Source organism: Arvicanthis niloticus, chromosome 9 (assembly GCF_011762505.2).
Source record: "Arvicanthis niloticus isolate mArvNil1 chromosome 9, mArvNil1.pat.X, whole genome shotgun sequence".
Classification (NCBI taxonomy): Eukaryota; Metazoa; Chordata; class Mammalia; order Rodentia; family Muridae; genus Arvicanthis; species Arvicanthis niloticus.
The window spans coordinates 67,810,573-67,834,645 of record NC_047666.1 but is presented as its reverse complement, the minus strand read 5'-3'; the positions used below and the strand labels follow the sequence as shown (position 1 = coordinate 67,834,645).

At 37.9% G+C, this 24,073-nt stretch overlaps 1 protein-coding gene across 2 annotated transcripts; it reads left to right on the top strand.

The window, feature by feature from the left end:
• Positions 1 to 876: 876 nt before the first annotated feature.
• Olr1 (oxidized low density lipoprotein receptor 1) lies at positions 877 to 23,156 on the top strand. Of its 2 annotated transcripts, XM_034512353.2 has the most exons (8): positions 877 to 1,015; positions 5,702 to 5,803; positions 7,809 to 8,054; positions 11,257 to 11,394; positions 14,644 to 14,781; positions 19,213 to 19,349; positions 20,007 to 20,122; positions 20,396 to 23,156. In XM_034512353.2, exons 1-8 carry the CDS (start codon positions 931 to 933, stop codon positions 20,538 to 20,540), a joined length of 1,107 nt encoding a protein of 368 aa, XP_034368244.1. In that variant the 5' UTR covers positions 877 to 930; the 3' UTR covers positions 20,541 to 23,156. The 2 variants fall into 2 exon arrangements, with proteins under 2 accessions (XP_034368244.1, XP_076796767.1); XM_076940652.1 differs by lacking the exon at positions 14,644 to 14,781.
• Positions 23,157 to 24,073: the final 917 nt, after the last annotated feature.

Genomic DNA, 24,073 nt, shown 5'->3' with positions numbered 1-24,073 from the left:
GTATAGGTCTAAAAGGCCCAGGCATTGGTCAGAGTAAAACATACTCTTTTCTGGTCAACTTAACTATCCTGGATATTACGATTAATAGTACTTTTAACTATTATCTCTGACTTTTATGTTCCAACTACAAAACGTGTCATTTTTTACAACATCTAAGTTCCTATTGAAACATTACCTGAGCCAAATACTAGGTTAAAGGCTAATGCTACTACACCTGGCTATTGAAACATTATCAAACATACATTCTCCGCAAACCCTAGACAAATATGTAAATTCAATATAAGTATTTCCCAAGATGATGGATCCAGAGAAAGACCCAAGACTTACCCTAGCTATTTCTACTAGGCTCATGCTGCTGTTTAAAGTCTCTGTATGAAAAACTTCTACTAACTACAGTGCTCGGGGCTGGGAATGGGATTCTTACATGACTTATGTTAGATTTCTGATTGCCCATTAAAACAATTAAAAGTAAAACATACTGCTTATAAAAAAGACACCATATAGTGACAATCTGCCTTGGTGAATCAGCAAACAGAGAAATGTGAACACTGAAGTCAAAACATCTGGTCCAATCACATTCCTCTCTACAAACCTAACTTGAAGAATGTGCTTCTTGGAGTTTCAAGCCCTTATCTGATACGTCTACTGTATCTTTCCTATAATTGCCATGGACAGTGCTCTTTCCCCTGCCGTCTGTTTCTTAGTGAAAGGTCATGAAGCATGACTGGAATTACCATTCTCCCCACCCACAAGAGACACAACCTAAGAATTCGTGTTAGCCAACTTTCCAATATGAAGCAAAGCTTCCCTTCCTCCTGCGACGGTTGAGTCATCCTCTGCTAGATAAGAACGGCTATTTAAACTGCATCAGGAGCTCAAACACTGGCAGTTGGCTGAGGTCCTCAACTGTTTTAGTTTTCCATTCCTGGCATGAATTTGGAAATGACTTTTGATGACAAGATGAAGCCTGTGAATGACCAGCCTGATCAGAAGTCATATGGCAAGAAACCTAAAGGTAACAGGGGTGGGTAGATGCTTATAGAGACAGAATGTCAGACTTAGCTCAGAAATATAAATTAAATGTACTGAAGAATTAGAAGGTACATTAATTAATTAATTAATTAATTAGAAGGTAACATTAGAAGGTAAAGACAATCAAATATCAGAAAATACAAGAGACTAATACTATTTATTTAGAAGGAATGCAAGTAGGATTCAAGGTAATAACTAGCTGCTACTACACCTTTAGTATAAGCTGTTCTCCATGCTATGGCTTTAAATTAATACCTTCTCCAAATTGTAGTACTGATATTATCTGCCTTCTATATAAAGTTAACTCAGAATCAGGCGTAAGAAAGCCACTCAGTTTCCTTGAATTATACAGAGTAGAGCCAAAGTCATACCAGATTCCCATGTATAAAGGATCCAGTCTGTAAAAATGGCAGAAAATGCATCCGTTCAGAGCACACAGTAATTGTTTTTATGTGTGTTGCTGAAGTACTGCAAAAATCTGAAGTGCTTTGTGAATTATCTAAAGCAAATTTGGTATATTCAGTATGGCCGAGTATACATTAGACTTTCTTGTCCATTGTTGCTTTGAAAAAAAAAAATGTAATTTGTATTTGACTACTACAGTAAATTGAATGACTTAGGCTGAACTGATAACTCATTTCTATAGACAACTGCAGATAAAATGTATTTTATTTTATAAAATTAAGAGCAAAAGGCCAGATGGTGCGCACCTTTAATCCTAACACTTGGAAGGCAGGGGTAGGTCAGCCTGCTCTACAGAGTGAGTTTCAGGACAACCAGGGATACCCAGAGAAACCCTGACTCAGAAAAAAAAAAAGGAACAAATTGTAAGAAGAGGAAGACAGACAGACTGTGTCTGTAAGATAAGGGTGAGTGTGGTGTGATTTAATATCTGGTGGCTGAACTAGCTCAGAGTCAAGACAGTGCTGGGACTTAGTAGTAGACTCAGCAGCTACTGAACTAGCTTGGTGTGAAGAGGTGCTGGTGTTTAGCAGTAGATTTAGGATATAATGCCAGTTGTTAATTTGCTTAACCATTCACTCATTATTTGTGCAATAAATATCATTTTACTTGACTTTTACCACAATTAATCTTTCTTTAAAAGTCCTTTTTAGATTACTTACTTATACACTGAAGTTAGTGTACGCATCTTTATCGATTGACTAAAGGTTGTTTTCTGACTAGAAAGCCAATAGTCTCTTTCTACTACTGAGATGGGATGAAGGTGCCTTTTAGGTAATATGAGTTTGTGTCTGCCTCTCACATGGTGGCTCATGCAATTGGTGCTTTCATTCAAGAGTTGTGGGCATACAGTGTGTGATGAATACTGGGGTAGGAGGAAAGGGTTTTTACAGAGATACCTGAATACAGGTACCAGGATAAGACAACTGCTTGTAAGAGATATTACTGTCTTCTAGTATCTGCCAGCTCACCACACATGCAGAGAGAGAAATCCTTTAGCCAGAGAATGAGTTGTATTTCTTCCTGTCAGAATTTCTGTCTCTTTCTTTCTTTTTTTCTTTTTTTTTTTTGTATCATCTGTGGATTCTAACACAAACTAATAGAAGAGAACTCTGAACATATTTGACCATTTATTAACTTGAAACCTTACCACATTCACACTGAAAGCTCAATAATATAATACTCCAACCATTTTGGCTTATGAGCATTTGATTAAAGAACTATGTTTAAAGCCAAAGGTGGTATTACAAGCCTGATATCCCAACAATGGGAAGGCTGAAGCAAGAGAACCCCAAGTCTAAGTCCAGCCTGGGCTACCTAGTGAGTTCCAGGGAAACTTGGATTACAAAGTAAACATTATCTTGAGCAAGAATAATGTAAACCCAAAGACCTACTTTTTAAATGTTTATTATACATGTGTTATCAAGTTAGTCAAACTGATGCTCTCCGTTTCTTCTTCATGTAGAGAGAATACCATCAGTCTTCTACTTAGCTTACAAGGAGAGGAAAGCAAATAATTGTGTGTGGTATTTTCCTCTTGGATCTGTAATGGCCGTGGTTATTCAATGCTGAGACATGTAACGGACAATCACATGTCTGAGAGCTGCATGACTTGTTTTCATAAGTAAGGCGGCTTTTCCTCTGGGGATAATAGGCCACACCCAACATAAGTGTGAGGCAGTTGTTACTAGAAGCCAAGTGCTTATCAAGGTTTGATTCCCAATTTCCTTTGGTCAACAACTCCAGTTCTAGGAGACAATAAGCATTGAATGGTATGATATTAGGCACATAATTTCTTGAGGAAATCTCATGTCACTGACAAAAAAATATTTTGCTTAATGTCTGACAATTGTTTATATAATGTTACTTATGAGTACCTGTGTAAAGCTAAAATTATTTTGGAGGGGAGGGTTGTTATCACTCTTTTGCTTCTTAATATCTATTGGAGGAGTCTACCTCACTTATGCCTGTTTTCCACCCCAAAACTGACACAGAAACACCATAATTTATTAATAAGATGTAGGTGCTATGATTCTGAGCTATACTAATCCTTCTGTGTTGTTAAAACCCACATGAGTATCCATGACTCACCAAATTAATGTCTCTTGGTCATCTTCTGCTATAGTTGCCTGACCTCAGAGCAAATTTCTCTTGGCCATGTGCTCCTGGTCCATCCCATCTAATCGATACCTCCTTCTCCTCCCTCCCCTTCTTCCTTCTTCTCATGGTCCGGACCTGAACTACCCCTACTTGATCTCTAGTCTTGTCCAAACTTTCTCTCTCTCTCCTGCCAAATCACAGGCCACAGGCTTTTATTGCCAAGTCAGAGATTATTGGGGAGCATTCTTTGCCCTACATTGGTCAATACAATGCCCCTGTCCAGGCTGCAATCTGGTATTGGGGAACAGAACTCAGCCTCTGAATACAAGGTGAACAAGACTAACCCCAACCTCTGTATGTATACATATACATACAGTATATGTATATGTAAATGCTGGGAGCCTTTAGGCCCAGAGAGGGTAGTGGCAGAGGCACAGAGTATGACTCTGTTGATGGCTTTAAAGTCTGAGGGTCTCAGGATGTTCTAGTTCTCTAATGGTACTGAAACACTGGTGATAACTTCTAAAAAATCCTAAAAACTTTCTTGCTCTTTCCAAGAGTAGAAAGCTGCTGGCTTAGGCGGTTAACATCTGTAGCCTAACAGCAGAGGATTAAGCAATGTGGCCTTTGCTCTATCTTAGAAGGAACTGCTTGACTCTAACTTTCAGCCTGCTAGTTGGAAGTCACAAGAAGAAAAAGGGACACATGGAAAAGTGATTATAGCATTCATTACATAGCTGTAAACAGTTTCCTATGAAAGCTGTCTAAGGGGAAAAGCAGAAAGATCCTAAGAGGGGAAAGGAAAAAAAAAATTCTTCTAAGGGAAAAAATTCTCCTTCATTTCCTCTATCTTCTTTTTATCTCTTTGTCCTCAGTACTTATATATCGTTCAGAATACATGATCACATGTTACAAACTTCATCACAAGTTCAAACAAAAACTCAAATCAAAAATTGAAATAGAAGTTTACAACAGAGAATGTTTACATGCATATCCATGAAGAGTAATTATCTGGATAACCATTCATCACTTGTCTCAGCTCCACAGGTTCACCAAAGGTTTAAAATCACAATTATGTTATTAGTGACATTTTGTATAGATATACCCAGTCAATATTTTATCTTCTGTCCTAGCTCCTATAATAAATCGTTAGTTCCCTTTTTATAACCTTTGGTTAATTGTTTTAATTCTTGTGTTAATCTTGGAATGTGCACTGAATAAAAGAAAGTCTATCTAAGAGCAATTAACTGGTGACACTTGGGAGACTGGCAGAGTTCTCATTGCAGTTTGACTCTCAGAAAAGGGCCTAACACAGTCCCACTATAAAAGAACTTAATAATCACTGATATAATTTTTAGGAATTCTTACAGGATCATCATTAAGACTTAAGACGTCACCTATTTGTCTATATTGAATCACTACTAGACAGTACATCTTCATAGATCTTCAGAGATCTGCTCCACAGAAGTGGGCTAATACCTAATTATTGTTTTATATGTTTAATAATAACAAAAAAGCATATTAATATCAGAAATCTTTCCTAAAATGAATTCTCTTAAGGTCTTGCCTCATATGAGCGAACCTGTTGCAGATTATACAATAATCTGAAGCAGGCCATCTCAGGAAGATCACCTGTGAGTTATTACCTTGTCCTATTATGGCTCCTGACGTGTAAACATCACTCTTTCTGCATAGTAGATGAAGTTGTTAGGCTGTGTTGAGAGGTCTTAGAAGGACATTGTGCATAGAATAGATGAAGTACAAGAGTCTATTCTCAGCAGAATATTTTTGTTTTGCTTCCTAATTTCATGGAGGAGTCTAGTTATATCTTAGAATAGATGAAGTACAAGCTTCAGGATGAAGTATTTAGTGTCTACACCTCATGAATCCCAGCTGTTATTTTTTTTATATGAGACCATAAGTAATTTTAGCTCAGTTCCATATAATCATCCACTGTTTCATCAGCACAGGAGCAGAGCCAGTGGGATTGGTGGTGGGGTGCTAAGGGATGCAGATCACAAAGCAAGCACGGACACTGACAGGATCTTGAGTCTAGTTTAATGTCCTTGCTATGCCCTTTCCAATTTCTGATTCTCCTTCTCTGCAGGTCTGCATTTGCCTTCCTCCCCATGGTGGTGCCCTGCTGCTATGACTCTGGCCATCCTTTGCCTGGTGTTATCAGTGACCCTTATTGTACAATGGACACAATGTAAGTGTTGAAATAGGGAACTGGAGGTGGGCAATGAAGGTTATGAACACAGCACATAACAACTCAGATCAGCCTAGCTTTACATTCATTTTAGGCTAAATCTTTGAGTATTAACGACTATACTGTGCTTACTCCTCCATTAGAGAGGGGAATGGGATGGAGATTATTCAAAGTAGAATGTTTTTGTTTTGCTTCATTATTTCAAGGAGGAGCTTAGTTACATCATAGAATAATTTGGTAATAACTTGAAGTTTCTAATATATAGGGCCATCTGAGCAACCCAAGAGGAAAAGAAATCCCATTTACTTTTGTTTTGATAGATCTGATTAAATTTTAAGAATCATAATGGCCCCCTGAAAATAAGTAAAACATTGACAGCAAAATGTATTTTGAGTTTAGAATATGTAGGAAAGTAGAGATGCTGAGGGGGGAAAAGAATGAGTGAGAATAAGGACGACTTGCTAAGAAAGAATGATAATATTTTCTCTGCAACAGCAGGTATGAACAGGTTGCAGGTCTGAGTTGTTCCATCAGCCAGGTCCAAGATATAAGGACTCAAAAGTACCATTCACATATGTCTAACTTACATAACTCCTTGTAATTGGGGGAGGGTATGTGGGAACTTGAGGTCTCTCCTAATGATGGTTTAGGACAGGGGATCCCACCTGATGACAGCAGTCAAAAGAATCTTCCTTTGAGGTATCCATCACCATCCAGCAGGATCAGATTTGGCCAAGAAGCAGAGAGTTAGCAGCCCCTCACTTGCCCTTGAAGAGAGCAGAGACCCTAGAAAAGAGTTCTTTAAATCTATTTGATTACCCAGCATTCATTTCATCTCCACCCTCCTAAACTGTTCTGTGGCTAAAAAACAAGAAGAAGAAAAAATTACTCTCACTGCCAACATACAGAAATTTACAAATATTTCATAGGTCTCAAAAATGAAGGCAAACGTCAAAGTTCCTAAATAAAATTAGGAAGTCTGGCAGTGTAGACAGTGGGAGAAGATATAGAGAAATTAAGCTGAATAAATCACTAATGGCAATATCTTCTATGAGTCAGAGTCTAGGAAAAAGATGACTACTATAGATTGCCAATATTTTATTTATTCTGTTATAGTATTTCTTACCTTATCATTACTTAAATTTTTTTGTTTTACAATTTTATGTTTTGGGGAATTTCAAACACGTACATAATACAATTTGATCAAACACATCCCCATTTTCTCTTTTTCAATTCCTACCCACCCACCCACCCACCCCCTTTTCCTCTGAATTTCATGTGCTCTGGTTTTTATTTTTAAGCCCATTGACTCCACTTAATGCTGCCTGTATGTATATGGTATAGGGCCCTCTGCTGGAGCATAGGTAACCTCACAGGGGTCACATCCATAAAGAAAACTGATTCTCCCTTTCCAGGATTCATCAATTGCCAATAGCTCCTCAACTAGAGGTGAGATTTCATGAATGAATGTTCATACATTGTCTTAACCTTATTGTTTTCAAGCTAGATATAGCTTGTGCAAATATATAGCATTCTACATGCTGACTAAGTTCTCTACCACTGACAGACATCACAACCCCTCACCCCTCTACCATAGCTACATCTCCACCCCCTCCCCTCTATGCCATTAAGCTACATTTTCATCCCTCACCACTCTGCAGCTAGGCTATATTATTATCTCTTTAGAAAACACAGAACCATGGCATTTTTTTATTCAGAAATATCTACATGATCACTAATAAAAATTATAATAAAATTGCAATTTTGAAAAAATACAGTTGAATAACATCTAAGCCCATGAATTACAAATAAACACAGGCCATTTCCCAAAAGTCACCGAAGTGCATTTAGTCCTCCATCATTGGTCAAGTTCATAAAACATTTCTGTCAACACTCATCTGTTGTCAAGATAGATTATTTGAGTTGGTGTCTTAATTTCATGGGCATCCAGGGCTAGCATATATATTGGACAGGCTATGCTGATTCTTAATTCTCTATGGTTTAGTACTCCAGGCATCTGACCTCCTAAAGCAATACCAAGCAAACCTTACTCAGCAGGATCATATCCTTGAAGGGCAGATGTTAGCCCAGAAGAAGGCAGAAAATGCTTTACAGGAATCAAAGAGGGAACTGAAGGAAAAGATAGACACCCTCACCTGGAAGCTGAACGAGAAATCCAAAGAGCAGGAGGAGCTTCTGCAGAAGAATCTGAACCTCCAAGAAGCCCTGCAGAGAGCTGTGAACTCTTCAGGTACAGGGGCAGACCAGTTGGTGTTAGGCCAAGTCTTAATTAAGTTTAACGAAACCATCACAGCACACATATGACAAGCATTCAGAGTGCCCTACACATTATCTCTGTTAGGGCCATTTCCACCCCAGCCCATAGCAAGCATAACAATCACCAGAATTGTTAGAACTCCCCTTCTCATGGCCATAAAGTTTTTTTTTTTCTTTCTTTCTTTCAAATTGTAACTTTGAGATTTGGGCTGAAGCATCTTCCTGTCCCATTGTCACCTCTTGCCACAGATATGTTATTGTATCTTTCCCAACACATCTTAGTTACTGGCCTCCCTTTCCTTGGGTTCTTCCTGCCATTGCGGCCCTTTAGCCCAGCTCCTGTGTTAGCTTCATTCTGACCCTGTCTCCTAAATGGGCACTACATCTGTCTAAGTACAAGCAGTAGAGGTCAGTTGACTGAAGACTTAGGTGAATACTTCAGGGTGAACAAAAACAAGAGGTCTGAAAAGTGGGTTTATATAGAAAGTAAGATGGTTTCATCTGCCTAAAGGGATTTGGAATCTAGAGAGCAGACATAGAACAGATTGTGCTGACAACCTTTGTTCTATTTGAGATTGTTACTACATTTCTGCAATATTGATCTTTTCTTCAGTGCAATCAATGAGGTCTCTGCTTCTAAGTACAGAGTTAGATGTAACAGTTTCTTCTACTACCATGCTCATTCCAAGGAAGTGTTCAAATGAGAACTCTATTCTCAGGATTAGCAATTAAGTGCCTGTCAATAGCCAATTTCTCCAATGTCTTGCTTATGTGACTAGCAGGTTAACATGTGCAGTTTCCTTGAATACATATATAATAATGATATAGGTGGCCATCCCTTCAGTGTATAGACAAAAATGTTGAGAGGTATAGGTACCAATAATGATGATGATGATTTGTCTGATGTGAAGTTACTAAGTTTATAAGTCTTGACAGGCCCAGAATGGTGATGCATGCCTTTAATCATAACTGAGGAGACAGAAGCAGGCAGATCTCTGAGTTCAAGGCCATTGTGGTCTACATGGAGACATCTAGTCAGGGCTACATGGAGAAAATAAATAAATAAATTAATTAATAAATAAATCCTTTCTGTATGAGTAGGGTAATTTCAATTTCCAAAAGTAAAGGGAATTCTTTAAACAAATTGATCTTTAACTAGTATCAAACATATATTCAATTTCTCAAAGGAGGAACTTTTCAATAAACTAAAGGGACCCAACACTTCAATCAATTTTTAAGGGAAGGAGGCTTAAATATCAAAGATGGGAGTGTTTATATACACAAGCAGCCAAAATCCCAACTAGTGGTTTGTTTCACAGATGTAGTAAGTAGTAAAATAGTTTACATTTATCATCCACAGATTGTGTGGGATTCAATCTGCATCAGGACCATGAAAAACCCTCTCTCTGAGAGGCCAGAGGTAAACTGTAGAGCAGACATGGAACTCACATATCTCTTTCTGGCAGATATACCAGGTCTTGTTTTCCATTCCTTCTGATGCTAGATATAGCCAATTAATAGAGATCACAAATGAAAGCTTTGATCATGTGGCTTCAAAAAGGCCTCATAAACATATCATAATACTGAAATCTCATGCGGAACTGTGAAACTAATTTTCTCAAATTTGAGGAAGGTTTTATCTATCTTACTAACAAATCTGGAATGATTTACTTGGAAGCTAAGGTGATGCAGGGCTTTCAAAAGAGTAGATTTTAATAATTAGCAATAGAATTGGTGGTCCTTTTCAATTGTTATTTCTGTAAATAGCTTGATGAAAATGGTTCTAGGCCACCAGATCCTGAACCTCTAGCAAGTCTAGAGCCCATAGGCTACTTCCTCAATTAGTTCATCCACAAAGATATTTGAGAGGAAGAGTGTTCAATGACTATTAGGTTCTGAAGAGGAACAGAAGCAACAAGATGACTATATATTTAGAGGGCATTTATTGGGTTGGTTTACATAATACGTCTGGAGTGTCTGACAATGGCTATCATGCACTGAATGGGTGGAGATCTATTTGGCAGTTGATCAACTAGTGAGCTTGGTTGTCTCAGCAACATCATTGTCTTCTGGCACAAAAGATTTGGAATATTTCTGAAGAGCTACTGATAATCAGTCTACTTGGAAGCCAGAGGAAGCTGATTCTAATATCAGTAAAGGAATGGAGCCATGGGATTGATAAACTTGCCTGCAGAGTGAATGTTCATTAGCACAAAGCAAGCTTCTCTTTTCCCTCCTTGTCTCTGTGTTGACACAAGAAGGGGATGCCCACATTCAGTTCATCTCACTACAACCATCACAGGCATGTCCAGCAGCCTGGCATTTATTCCATTCCAGATCCAAATAAGTGGACAACCAAGGTTTAGCAAAAGACAGCACATACACACTCAACATTAGGTTTAAATTCCTGACTTCTTGATCTGTCAAATAAAGAAGACTGGTGAAGTTTCTCTCCGAGTTTCACAATGATTAAATGAGTTCACGTATGCAAAGTACTTCCGACAGTTTGTGTGATTGGTACATAATATTTGTATTCCTTAACTTTTGTATGCACTAGTAGATACTTTTATATGCTATATAATATTTTACACACACACACACACACACACACATACCCACACATACACATACACACACAAGCACACGCACACAAAGAAATGTAGTTGATTTTAATACAGTAATACAGGCATGCCTTTCTCACTGTGCCAAAATATAGGCAAAGTGTCTAGACCATTTCTTCAGTCAAAAAACCTGATATGTTTACATTTACATACTATGATGGGGCTAGACAAATTAGAAGGAAAGTTCACATTTAGTTTCTATTTTCATTTTTCCAGAGCCTTCCTACTTTATCACTTAGATACCTGTTTTTATTTTCTGTAGTTTTGGTTTTTTTTGTTGTTGTTGTTTATTTTAGATAGATTTTCATTCTGTACCTCAGGTTGGCCTGGAAATCATTATTTATACCATATTGACCTTGAACTCATGGAAATCCTCCAGCCTTAGTCTCTTGAAAGCTGAGATTGCAGGCAAGAGCTAACATATTAGGCTTATGTTTCTGTTCCTGATGAAGCTTGCTTCTCTAAAATTATCAGGTATATTTGTGATACAATGAAAATCGAATTTTTTTAATGTAACTCTTCTTAAGGACTTTTTCCACTTTGCTCACATTGTAGAGGAGTCCCAGAGGGAACTGAAGGGAAAGATAGACACCCTCACCTGGAAGCTGAATGAGAAATCCAAAGAGCAGGAGGAGCTTCTGCAGAAGAATCTGAACCTCCAAGAAGCCCTGCAGAGAGCTGTGAACTCTTCAGGTACAGGGGAGGGCCAGTGAGGAGGATGGTGGGTGTTCTGCCCAGTCTTAATTAAGTTTAACAAAACTACCACAGCACACATATGACATGCATTCAGAGTGCCCTACACATTATCTCCATTAGGGCCATTTCCACCCCAGCCCTTAGCAAGCATAACAATCATCAGAATTGTTAGAACTCTCCTTCTCATGGCCATAAAGTTTTTTTTTCCTTTCTTTCAAATCCTAACTTTGAGGTTTGGGCTGAAGCATCTTCCTGTCCCATTGTCACCTCTTGCCACAGATATGTTATTGTATCTTTCCCAACACATCTTAGTCACTGGCCTCCCTTTCCTTGGGTTCTTCCTGCCATTGCAGCTCTTTAGCCCAGCTCCTGTGTTAGCTTCATTCTGACCCTGTCTTCTAAATGGGCACTGCATCTGTCTAAGTACAAGCAGTGAAGGTCAGCTGACTGGAGACTTAGGTGAATAATTCAGACTGAACAAAAGCAAGAGGTCTGGAAAATGGGTTTTTGTAAGAATTGAGAGGGTTCCATCTGCCAAAGGAATTCAGAACCTAATTTGAGAATGTAGTGTACTATGGATCTTCTCTGCACTGTAATCAATGAAATATGTGCCTCTACGTACAGAGTTGGGTGTGACACAGTCTTTCTCTACAATGCCTCTTTCTAAGAAGTGTTCAAATGAGGCCTCCATTCTCAGGATTAGCCACTAAGTGCCAGTCAAAAGCAAATTTCTACAATGTCTTGTTTATGTGGCTAACAATTTAAATGTGCAGTTTCTTTGAATATAGATAACACATTAATGATATAGATAGCTACCCCTTCAAAATATTACAAAAATATTGAGAGTAGGAGAGAATCTATCAATAATGAAGATGAGTGGTTTGATGTAAAGTTTCTCAGTTTGTAAGTCTTCTTCTGCTGAGCTTGGTCGGACACACCTTTAATCTTAACAGGAGGGACAGAAACAGGCAGTTGTCTGAGTGCAAGGCCAGCCTTGTCTACACAACAGTTCTAGCCAAGGCTACAAGGAGAAAAGAAACAGAAAGATGGGGGAAGAGAGAAGGAGGGAGGAAGAAAGGAAGGGAGGGAGTCAGGAGAAGTGAGGGAGTAAGGAAGGAAGACTTTTAATAGGAAAAGAGTAATGTAGATTTACAAAACTAAACAGAAAGTTTTAGACAAATTGACCTTTGACCAGTGTCAAACACATATTTAATTTCTCCAGGGAGGAACTTTTCAATAAGTTAAAGGGACCCAACACTTTAATCCAATTTCTAATTTAAATATCAAGGATGGGGGTGTTTGCATACACAGACAACCAAAATCCCAAACAATGGTTTGTTTTGCAGATGCAGCAGTGAAACAGTTTATATTTATTATCTGTAGATTGTGTGGGAGTCAATCTGTGTCAAGACCATAGAAAATCCTCTTGCAGAGATGCTGGAGATGAACTGTGGATCAGACACAGAACGCACATGATTCTTTCTGTCAGATATTCTAGGTTTTGCTAGGTTCCACTCCTTCTAATGCTAGCTATAGCCAATTAGTAGAAACCACAGATGCACTCTTCTGTCATATGGCTTCATAAAAAGTCTAATAACAATATCATAATACTGAAATCCCATGTTGAAAAAATCAGGGTAGTTTTCTCAAATTTGAGGAAGTTTTATCTGTCCTACTAACAGATCTGGTAAAATTTACTTAGAAGCTAAGGAGATGCAAGGTTGTCAGAAGAATAATTTCCATATTCATCATCAGAACTGGTGGTCCTTCTTAATCTTTATCTATGAAAATGGCAGGTTCCCTGTAGGCCCCTAAATCTTGAATGTCTAGCATGTCCTGAATCTATCATGTCTAGATCCTACAGAGGGATATTTGCTCCATTAGTTCACCCTCAAACTCATTTCAGAGGAATTGTCCTATAGTGAATTTATTAGAATCTGTAGAGGAACAGAAGCAACATGATGACTATATATTAAAGGGGTTTTTATTTGATTGATTTACATAATATGTCTCGAGCACCCAACAAGGGATATCTCACACTGAGTGGGTGGAAAATTTGGTAGTTGAATAGTTGTTAAGGCTGGGAGTCTCACCTGTCATTGTCTGGCACTGAAAATCTGGACTGTCTTTGAAGAGCTACATATCTTCAGTCTGTTTTGGAATCCAGAAGTAACTGATTCTAATATCAGTAAAGGAATGCAGTCATGGGATTGATAAACTTGCCTTCAGAGTGAAGGTTCATTAGCACAAGGCAAAATTTTCTTCTTCTTTGTTTTTGTATTGACACAGGAAGGGGATGTCCATATTTAGAGGAGGTTTTCCCACTTCACATTATCTCATTGTGAAACTGTCTTATAGGCATGACCAGCAGCCTGATTCAGCCCACTCCAGACCCAAATAAGTTGACAGCAGAGGTTTATCAAAAGACATTCAATACACACTCAACATTAGGTTCAAATTCCTGGCATCTTGATCTGTCAAATGAAGATGACTGGGAGTTTATCTCTAAGTTTCACAGTGATTAAATGAGTTCAGATATGCAAAGTACTTCCAGTAGTTTGTGCAATTGGCAAATAATATTTGTGATCTATAAGTTTTATATGTACTAGAAGGTATTGCTACAAGCTATATTATGTATTACATGCACACATATGCACACACACAAAGAAATGTAGTTGGTTTTAATACAGTACATACAGGCATGCCTTTCTCACTTGGGCATAATGTAGGCAAGGTTTCTAGACCAATTCTTGGGTACAAAAACCTGATTTGTTTTTATTTATATACTGTAATGGGTCTAGGCAAATTACGAGGAAGGGTCAAATTCTGCTTTAGATTCTGTGTGCCCTTTCTACTTTAGTTTCTGCTTTCATTATTCCAGAATCTTCCTACCTTATCATTTATGTACATGTTTTCATTTTGTGTAGGTTTGTTTGATTTTTTGCTTTGTTTAATTTTGTTTTTGTTTGTTTGTTTGTTTGTTTTAGATAGATTCTCATTCTGTAGCACAGGTTAGCCTGGGAATCATTATTTAGATGAGATTGGTCTTAAACTCATGGAAATCCTCCTTCTTTAGTCTCTTGAGTGCTGAGATTGCAAACAAGAGCCACCACATTAGGCCTACATTTGTCTTCCTGATGAAGCTTGCTGCTCTAAAATTATCAGGTATATTTTTAATACAATGAAAATTGAATTTTGTAATGTAACTCTTCTTAAGGACTTTTTCCCACTTTGCTCACATTGTAGAGAAGTCCCAGAGAGAACTGAAGGGAAAGATAGACACCCTCACCTGGAAGCTGAATGAGAAATCCAAAGAGCAGGAGGAGCTTCTGCAGAAGAATCTTAACCTCCAAGATGCCCTGCAGAGAGCTGTGAACTCTTCAGGTACAGGGGTGGACTGGTGGGTGTTCTGCCCAGTCTTAATTAGGTTTAGCAAAATCACCACAGCACACATATGACAAGCATTCAGAGTGCTCTACATGGTCTCTCTATTAGAGCCATTTTCACCCTAGTCCATGGGATGCCTGGTAATCATTGGATATGTTGAAGATCTCCTTCTCAAGGCAATTAACTTTTTCTACCTTCTTTCTTTCAAATTCTAGCTTTGAGGTTTGGGCTGAAGCATCTTCCTGTCCCATTGTCACCTCTTGCCACAAATCTGTTATTGTATCTTTCTAAATGTATCTTAGTAACTGACCTCCCTTTCCTTGTGTCTTCCAGGCACTACAGCATTTAAGCCCAGCTTCTGTGTTAGCTTCATTCTGACCCTGTTTCTTAAATGGGCACTATATCTGTCTAAGTACAAGCAGTGGAGGTCAGCTGACTGGAGACTTAGGTGAATACTTCAGACTGAACAAAATAAGAGGTCTGGAAAGTGGGATCATGTAGGAACTGAGATAGTTTCATCTGTATAAAGGGATTAAAAATCTAGGGAGCAGAGAAAGAATAGATTGTGCTGACAACCTTAGTGCCATCAGGGATTGTTACTACATTTTTGCAATATTGATTTTTTCTGCAGTGTAATCAATGAGATTTCTGCTTCTAAGTACAGAGTTAGATGTGACAGTTTCTTTTACTACCATGTCCATTCCCAGGAAGTGCTCAAATGAGGGCTCCATTCTCAGGATTAGCAATTAAGTGCCTGTCAATAGCCAATTTCTTCAATGTCTTGCTTTTGTGGCTAACAGTTTAAATGTGCATTTTTGAATACATATATAATAATGATATAGGTGGCTACTCCTTCATTGTATAGACAAAAATACTAAGAGCAGGATAGAGTTTAACAGTAATGATGGTGAGGGGTTAGATGTTAAGTTAGTCAGTTAATAAGTCTTTTCAGACTCATAATGAAAGGACATGTCTTTTATCCTAACGGGGGCTAGGGGGAGACAAAGGCCAACCTGATTTACATAGCAAGTTTTAGGCATGGCTACAGGAGGAGATTAAATAAATAAATAAATAAATAAATGTATTTTCTGTATAAATGCACTAATTCAAATTTGCAAAAATAAACATTGAGTTTTAGACAAATTGACCTTCTATTAGTGTTGAACATATATTTGTTTTCTCTAGGGAAAAACTTTTCAATAAGTTAAAGGGACCCAACACTTCAAACCAATTTTTAAGGAAAGGAGGCTTAAATATCAGAGATGGGAGTGTTTTCATACACAAGCAGCCAAACTCCCATCCAGTGGTTTGTTTCAGATGTAGTAGTAAAACAGTTTATATTTATCACCTGAAAATTGTTTGAGATTCATCTGTGTCAGGATCATGAGAAGCTCTCTCTCAGAGATGCCAGAAATGAACAACACATCACACACGGAGTATACATGTCCCTTTTTGGCAGATATATAAGTCTGATCTTCCATTCCTTTAAATGTTAGATATGACCAATTAGTAGCACGCATGCCTTGATCATGTGGCCTCAAGAAAAGCCTCATAAAAATATTATAATATTGAAATCCCATGTGAAAAAATGAGGCTGGGTTTCTCAAATTTGAGGAAGGTTTCACCTGTCCTACTAACAGATCTGATATGATTTATGTGGAAACAAAAGAGTAATGTAGGGTCTTCAAAGGAATAGATTTTTCCATCTAGCGTCCAATTTGGTGGTCCTTCTTAATCTTTAGCTATGAAAATAGCTTGATGGAAATGGCCAGTTCCCTGTAGGCTCTTAAATCCTGAAAGAGCATGTCTAGAGCCCAAAGAGGACTGTTTCCTCAATTAGTTCATCCACAAAGACATTGGAGAGGAATTGTCCTACAGTGACTGTATTAGGTTCTGAAGAGAAACAGAAGCAATGGAATGACTATATATTTAAAGGGCATTTACTGGGTTGGTTTTCATATGTCTGGAGAATCCAACAATGGTTATCTCATACTGGGTGGGTGGAGAATTCGGTAGTTGATTAACTAGTGAGCATGGTTGTCTCACTTGTCATTGTCTGGCACTGAAGTTCTGTAATATCCTTGAAGAGCTACTGATCTTCAGTCTATTTTGGAAGCCAGAAGAGGTTGATTCTAATATCAGGGAAAAAAAATGCCGCCATGGGATTGAAAAACTTGCCTGAATTTTGCTGCTAGGAACATCAGAGTGAATGTTCATTAGCACAAAGCAAAAACCTCTCCTCCCTTCTTGTCTCTGTGTTAACACAGGAAGGGGATGCCCATGGTTAGTTCTCCTCACTTCAGATAATTTGAATAAGAAAATCCTTCACAGGCATGCCCAGCAGCCTGACACTTAGTCCAGTCCAGATCCCAATAAGTTGACAACCAAGGTTTATCAACAGACATTAAATATACATGCAACATTAGGTGCAAATTCCTGACTTCTTGATCTATCAAATGAAGATAATTAGTGGAGGCTGTCTCTGAGTTTCACGATGGTTAAAACATCTTCAGATAAGCAAAGTACTTCCAACAGCTTGTGCACTTGGTAAATAATATTTACATTCATTAATTTGTATGTAATGCTAGATATTGTTTTATGCTATATAATGTTTTACATACATACAACATACACACACACACACAACACACACACATGATGATGTAGTCAGTTTTAAAGCCACATATAGAGAGAGGCATGCCTTTCTCACTTTGGCATAGTGTAGACAAAGTGTGTAGACCATTTCTTTAGTCCAAAAAACCTGATTTGTTTACACTTGCAGATGCGATGGGCGAGATTAATCAAAAAGAACATTACACATCCTACTTTAGACTCATGTGCCCTTTGAGCTTTCCTTTCTGTGTTCATTATTCCAAAAATCTTTCTATTTTATCATTTATATACATATTTTTCTTTTAGTAGTTTTGTTTCTTTTTTATTGTTTGTTTTAGATAGATTCCCACTCCATAGTCCAGGTTGGCCTGGGACTCAACTAGAACAGATTAGCTTTGAACTCATGGAAATCCTCTTGACTTAAGTCTCCTGAGTGTTACCGTATTAGGCCTTATTGTCTTTCTGGTGAATCTTAATTGTATAAAATTATCAGGTGGGCTTGTTCCAAAACAAAAATTTAATAATAATGTAACTCTCTTTAAGGACTCCCCCCCCACACACACACACACTTTTGTCACACTATAGAGCAAAGGGCAAATCCTTGTGTGTCACCATCACAACTGGGTTGGTGATGACCATGCTGATGTTCTGGGAGTTCTCAGCACACAGATGTTGATACCTTCACTGACTGCCTTCTCCTAGATTGGATTTGCTAGATTCCTTATAAAATTTTGCTGCTAGGAACATCTTAGTTCCTGAAATCTCACTGAAATTAAGAATCCTCATTTTATATCAATACAACATTCTCCCTAAAACAAACTTGTCCAAAAGTATGTGAGCCACTGTGCAAAGGTAAATTTTCTAGCACACATGTTTGTAAGGAAGGAAAAAGAAGCAGATAAAGTTAATTGTAATGACATAGGTTTCTTAACCAAAGCATCTGAAATATTAATTTTACATTAACCAGTATGATGGTCTCAATAGTCTGTATGGTTCTGACTAGATCTCAAAGTCACATGTGTGCTTTAAATGCAAGCACAAGTGTCTTTTCACAAACCACAGTGGGGACTGTATTGGTCAGCACAGGGATAAAAAGAGATTAAGTAATAAAAACTAATTCTGTTACTCAAAGAAATGGAGCTTTTAAATGCATGTCTGACTTTGTAATAACAGAATTGCCAGTGAACAACCATTTTTTAACTCTCCTTTTCAACATTTCTAATATAACTTTAAAAAAAATCAAATTCCAAACTTGTATACTAATCTATGTCACCAAAGAGGGGAGATGAAATGTTAAATGGAAAGTCAGCTTATATTACTAAAATTAGAATGCCTTATCTCTTTTTAATTGAAAGCATATATAGTTGAAGAATAAACACACACACACACACACACACACACACACATACACACACACATAAAGGGAAGGAAGAAGAACTGTGAGGAATCAAACTATAATGTATGAAAACTATCTATTTTCAATAAAAAAGAAAATATATAAAGGCAAATAAGAGTTGGAAATAAGTTCTCTGGAAGAGAACTGTGTATGGTTAGGCACCCACATAGCAGCTGATCACTGTCAACCATCCAGTTCCAGTAGATTTGACACTATCTTCCAGCCTCTGAGAGCACTGCATGTACATAGTACATATAGATATAACTATGGATACAGGTACAGAAACACATACACATACATATATATTGGAAGTAAAGACTGGCCATTCTGGTGTCTATAGAATCTTAGTATCTTTCTAAGGAAGTACTGAAGAAATGTTTTTACTCAGAACTTATCCATTCTATGTTAACACTCCCTAGGTCCTTGTCCACAAGACTGGCTCTGGCATAAAGAAAACTGTTACCTCTTCCATGGTCCCTTGAGCTGGGAAAAAAGCAGGGAGAACTGTCTATCTTTGGATGCCCAGTTACTACAAATCAATAGTGCAGATGATCTGGTGAGTTATTTGGGGTAAGGGTGATGGATTAAGGATTGGTAAAAGAAAATGAAGGTTTAGGAGTTTGGGGAAGTATCTTAGTCAGGTTTCTGTTCTTTTGGATTTTTTTGGTTCATTTGTTTGGTTGTTTTGGTTTTTGGTTTTGGTTTTCCTCTGTGAATAGATACCATGACTATGACAACTCTTATAAAGGAAAGCATTTATTTTGGGCTAGCTAACAGTTCAGAGTAGTCCCTTGTCAGCAGGTGGAAAGCATGACAGCATACCAGCAGACACGGTGCTGGAGAGGATCTGAGAGTTTTTTGTCTGGATATGCAGACAACAGGAAGAGAGTGACACTGAACATGGCTGGAGCTTCTCAAACCTCAAAGCCCACCCCAAGTGACACACTTCCTCCAACAGGGCACACATCCACTTATGCCACTCCCTATGAGACTATGAGGGCTATTTTCATTCAAACCACCACAAAGAGGAACACTTGTTTGTGAGAGAAAATAACTGCTTTTCAACAGGATTGCATACTTGGTCTTGGCCATATAGGATGTAAAGTCTCCATAGACCTTTGTAAACATTTTCATTAAAGCACCAAGGGATGTTGAAGATCTTTTTGCTATTTAGTTTGATGAATCTAAAATTCAGAGTGGTGTCTTTCCACAGACCTTCATCTTACAAGCAACTTCCCATTCCACCTCCCCATTCTGGATGGGATTGCATCGAAAGAAGCCCAACCACCCATGGCTATGGGAGAACGGCTCTCCTTTGAATTTTCAATTGTAAGTCTACTTCTCCTCTTGGTGGCCATTTTGAGTGTTCTATTCCTGTCTGAACTTGCTTTGAAGTCCTTGTCACATTCCACCTTTGTCCTCTTCTTGGCATAACGAAGAGTGGGAAATACCCTAATTCACAAGAGGGTTTGTCATCTGCCCCTTCATACCTTGCTAGCATTTTCTTTCACATTACTGCTGATTTTCAAGCTTTGAGACATGGTTGATTTCTAACATAAAGATGATATATGTCCTGTTTTTTTTTTTTTTTTCCACCTGCAGCTTTAGGATCAGGGGCATTTCTTTACAAATGCAGTCATCAGGCAGCTGCGCATACCTTCAACAGGGAGCTGTGTTTGCTGAAAACTGCATTTTAAATGCATTCAGCATATGTCAGAAGAAGGCAAATCTATTGCGAATTCAATGAATCTAAAGATTCAGAGAACATAAGAAGACCTTTAACTGTTGTTCTGAAAGTTAAGCTATTCTTTCTTACCTGTGTGTAAAACATGAAGACCTTGACAGCTGTCACTTACCTGCTAGCTGCGTTCACCTCAACAGAGACAAGGACCAGAAGCAAAAACTGTGGGTCCAGCTGTTTGACATCTTTGTATCAAAAGTTGTGAGTTCAATTGTTTGTTCATATACACTGGTCTTGGCCCTCACAAGCCTCCCAACCAACCTTCAATCCTTCTTCCCTTTATTATTTTAAACGATGGCTCCTACCTGACCTGGGGGATGCTTTATACTCAGTCTTCTCTACCTCAATATGCCTTCTGTCGCTGCATGAAAGAAAGAATATAGAAAACCTTCTCAAGTGCAGGCAGAGGGCTCAAAGGCAAAGCATGCCTGAGAAATAACATGCAGAAATAGAACTGGAAAACCTACACTGTAAGCATGATCTCTAAAAAGCCTTGGCTTGATCTTTATGACTGGGGTCCAGCTCCAGACTGCACCATTTATACATCTGTATATTTTTTGAATTTTATTTTACTGTATGTTTATGGATAGTTTGCCTATGTGTATCTCTGTGTACCACATGAGTGCCTGGTGTTATTGGAGGTCAGAAGAAGACATCAGATTCTCTGGAACTGGAATTGCAGATGGTTGTAAGCTGCTATGTAGATGTGAAGAACTGAATTCATGTCCTCTGGAAGAACAGCTAGTACTCTTAACCATGAGCTCCAGCTCCTAAGATCATTTCTTGTATCAGTATTTCTTCATTTTTGCTCTACCAAAGAACAGTGTTGTAACTTTAGCCCTTTAGAACAGTATTTGCTAAAGCCTTGGAATATATGGTTCCAAAACAAAACTTGAATTTTTTTTCTTAAATTACATACTTTTAGTAGACAGCCTTTCCTTGACTCTGCCATGCTATGCTATGATTCAGAAACATACGTGACCAAAATGGACAAAACTCAGTTGAAGAACAAATTCTTAGAATCCTCTGAGCTGGGTATAAAAATATTGCTCTATTGAAACAGATGGATTTAGAAACTTTTATTATTGGGGCCTCCACTATCCCCACACATCCTTTTTAGATTCATCCACTTTGAAAAAAGCTATCCATTATTCTCGGGATATGTATATGTATATGCATATGTATATGTATATATAGTGTATGTATGTGTGCGACATTGGCAGTTTTGTGTGTAATGAATTTGTAATAATCCAAATTTATAAGTATTTTTCATGGTTCCCTGGAGAGATCATATCACCACAGCCAGGATGGTGAACATAACCGTTGCTTCTGACCCTTCCTAATGTCTCCTCCCTAGAGCAAACACCAATTTTCAGTTTACATTTTACTTTCAGTTTACATTTCATAGAGTTTATCATTTTGTTTTTAAGACAGAATCTCACTATATAGTTCTGGCTGACCTGGAACTCACAACACAGACCAGGCTGGACACCACCTTCCAGACATCCTCCTGCCCGACTCCCAAGTACTAAGACTGAAGAAGTGCACTGCCACATATGACTTATATAATTTATGTGAATGGAATAGCATAACATGTCTGGGTTATTTTTCAGTCCAGCTTCTTCCACTTGGTGCTATTATTTCGCTATTCATACATCTCCACCTCAGTGTTTGTATCAGTTCTTCATTCTTTTTAAATGTTGAGCATTCCCCTGTGGATATGTATTGTCATTTTTTTTAAATCTGTGTATTTGCTGAGTCCATTTGGGTTGCTTTTTGTCACCTACAAACAAAGCTGTTATGAATGTCCATGGACAATTCTAATTTCTCAGGTAAGCACCTACGAGTGTGATGCTTGGGCCATTCAGTGCGTGAATATATAGTTGGTCATTTTAACCATTCCTTTTCGAAAAAAATCTTAATTTTTTATTTTTAAAATTATATTTTTTAAAGCTAGTATATTTTACATCTCAACCCCAGTTTCCTTCCCTCTTCTCCTCGCAGTCTTCCCTCACCTCCCTCCTCTGCCCCCATTCACTCCTCCTCCCTTTCTCTTCAGAAAAGAGGAGGCCTCTCATGGATGTTAACCAGCCTTGGAATATCAAGTTGCAGTAAGAATAGGTTTATCCTCTCCTATAAAAATCTTATTTTTTAGATTTATCTATTGAAAATTACTTTGCTTGCACATATGTATTGGTATCATGTACATGCCTAGTACCAGAGGAAGTCAGAAGAGGGCATTGTATCTTCTGGGACTGGAATCACAGACATTTTTTGAGCCATCCTATAGATTCTGCGAATTGAACCCAAGTCCTCTGGAAAGTCAGGCAGTGCTCTTAACCCCCGAGTCTTTTAGCAATTTTTCTTGATATATAACTGTGTACAATTGCACTTTTAGTTTGAAGTCCTTAAATGGCAAATAGTCTTGGATTTATTTTCATGTTATCACTTACTATACGTTCTCTGTGATGAAATGACTGAACAAACCTTTTGAGAATATTCTTTTCTTAAATTTTAAATCTGAAGGATTTACATACTTGAGAATAAAAACAACCTGATATGGTACAAGAGTGTTTGTTTGTTGGTTTGTTTGTTTGTTTGTTTTGGTTACAGCTCATCTTTTTGTGGTTGGTTTTTGCTGTTGGTTTTTGAATAGAACATTCAAAAACAGACATGTTTTAACTTTGATGAAGTCTGTTTTTATATTTCAGCCAATATTTCTAAGAACTCACTGCCTAATTCAACACTATAAAACTTTTTTTTACACCTTTTGGTCCTGAAAGATTAAAGCTTCAGGTTTTACCTTGTGGTCTACAACTATTTCAGATGCTTTGCAGGTTATGCCTTCAAGCTCCTGGTTTTGCATATGGACATCCAATTGTTTCAACAGTCTCATGGGGTTGCTGTTGCCCTTAAAAGCCCTTTACAGTTTCCACATGCTCTGCCCCACTGGCTTCTCTGTGTATTTTCCTACCATGACCACTGCACTCTTTTGGATGCTATAGTTTTATAATAAACATTGAAATCAGGCAGTGATGATGCTTGAAGTGTATTCTTATCCAAAGCTGTTTCCGTTGATTTGTGCTACTGTGTTCAGTTTTGAACTGGCTCATCAACTCTATAAAACCCCTTTTGGAATTTTGGTTTTAGTCATATTGAATCTATAGATAAGTTTTAAGCGAGTTAAAAGCTTTAAAATGCTGATTCATAGACAGGAATGGTGGCACACAACTTTAATCCCAGCACTCAAGAGGCAGAGGCAATTGGATGTCTATGAATTCAAGGTTAGCAAGGACTACATAGTAAGATCCTATCTCAAAATAAAATAACACTGATTCCGAAACAAAGCATAATTGCTCGTGCATTCTTTGAACTTGCTGGACAATGTTGTATATTTTCCTCTGATATTACAGACTGTCATTACATATTTCATACAAGTTACTATAGATAGAATTATCACCTACAGTTTTGATTTATAAGTACTTACTATTAGTATACTGAAAAGCAATGGATTTTATATTAGTCTTGTACTGTGAGGT

What these genes read in the sequence shown, in the direction of transcription:
- Olr1 (XM_034512353.2), top strand. Translation starts at nt 931, where the DNA reads ATGAATTTGGAAATGACTTTTGATGACAAGATGAAGCCTGTGAATGAC. An exon ending in ATATGGCAAGAAACCTAAAG is followed by an intron (nt 1,016 to 5,701) that starts GTAACAGGGGTG and finishes CCTTCTCTGCAG; the next exon opens with GTCTGCATTTGCCTTCCTCC. An exon ending in GAGAGCTGTGAACTCTTCAG is followed by an intron (nt 8,055 to 11,256) that starts GTACAGGGGCAG and finishes CTCACATTGTAG; the next exon opens with AGGAGTCCCAGAGGGAACTG.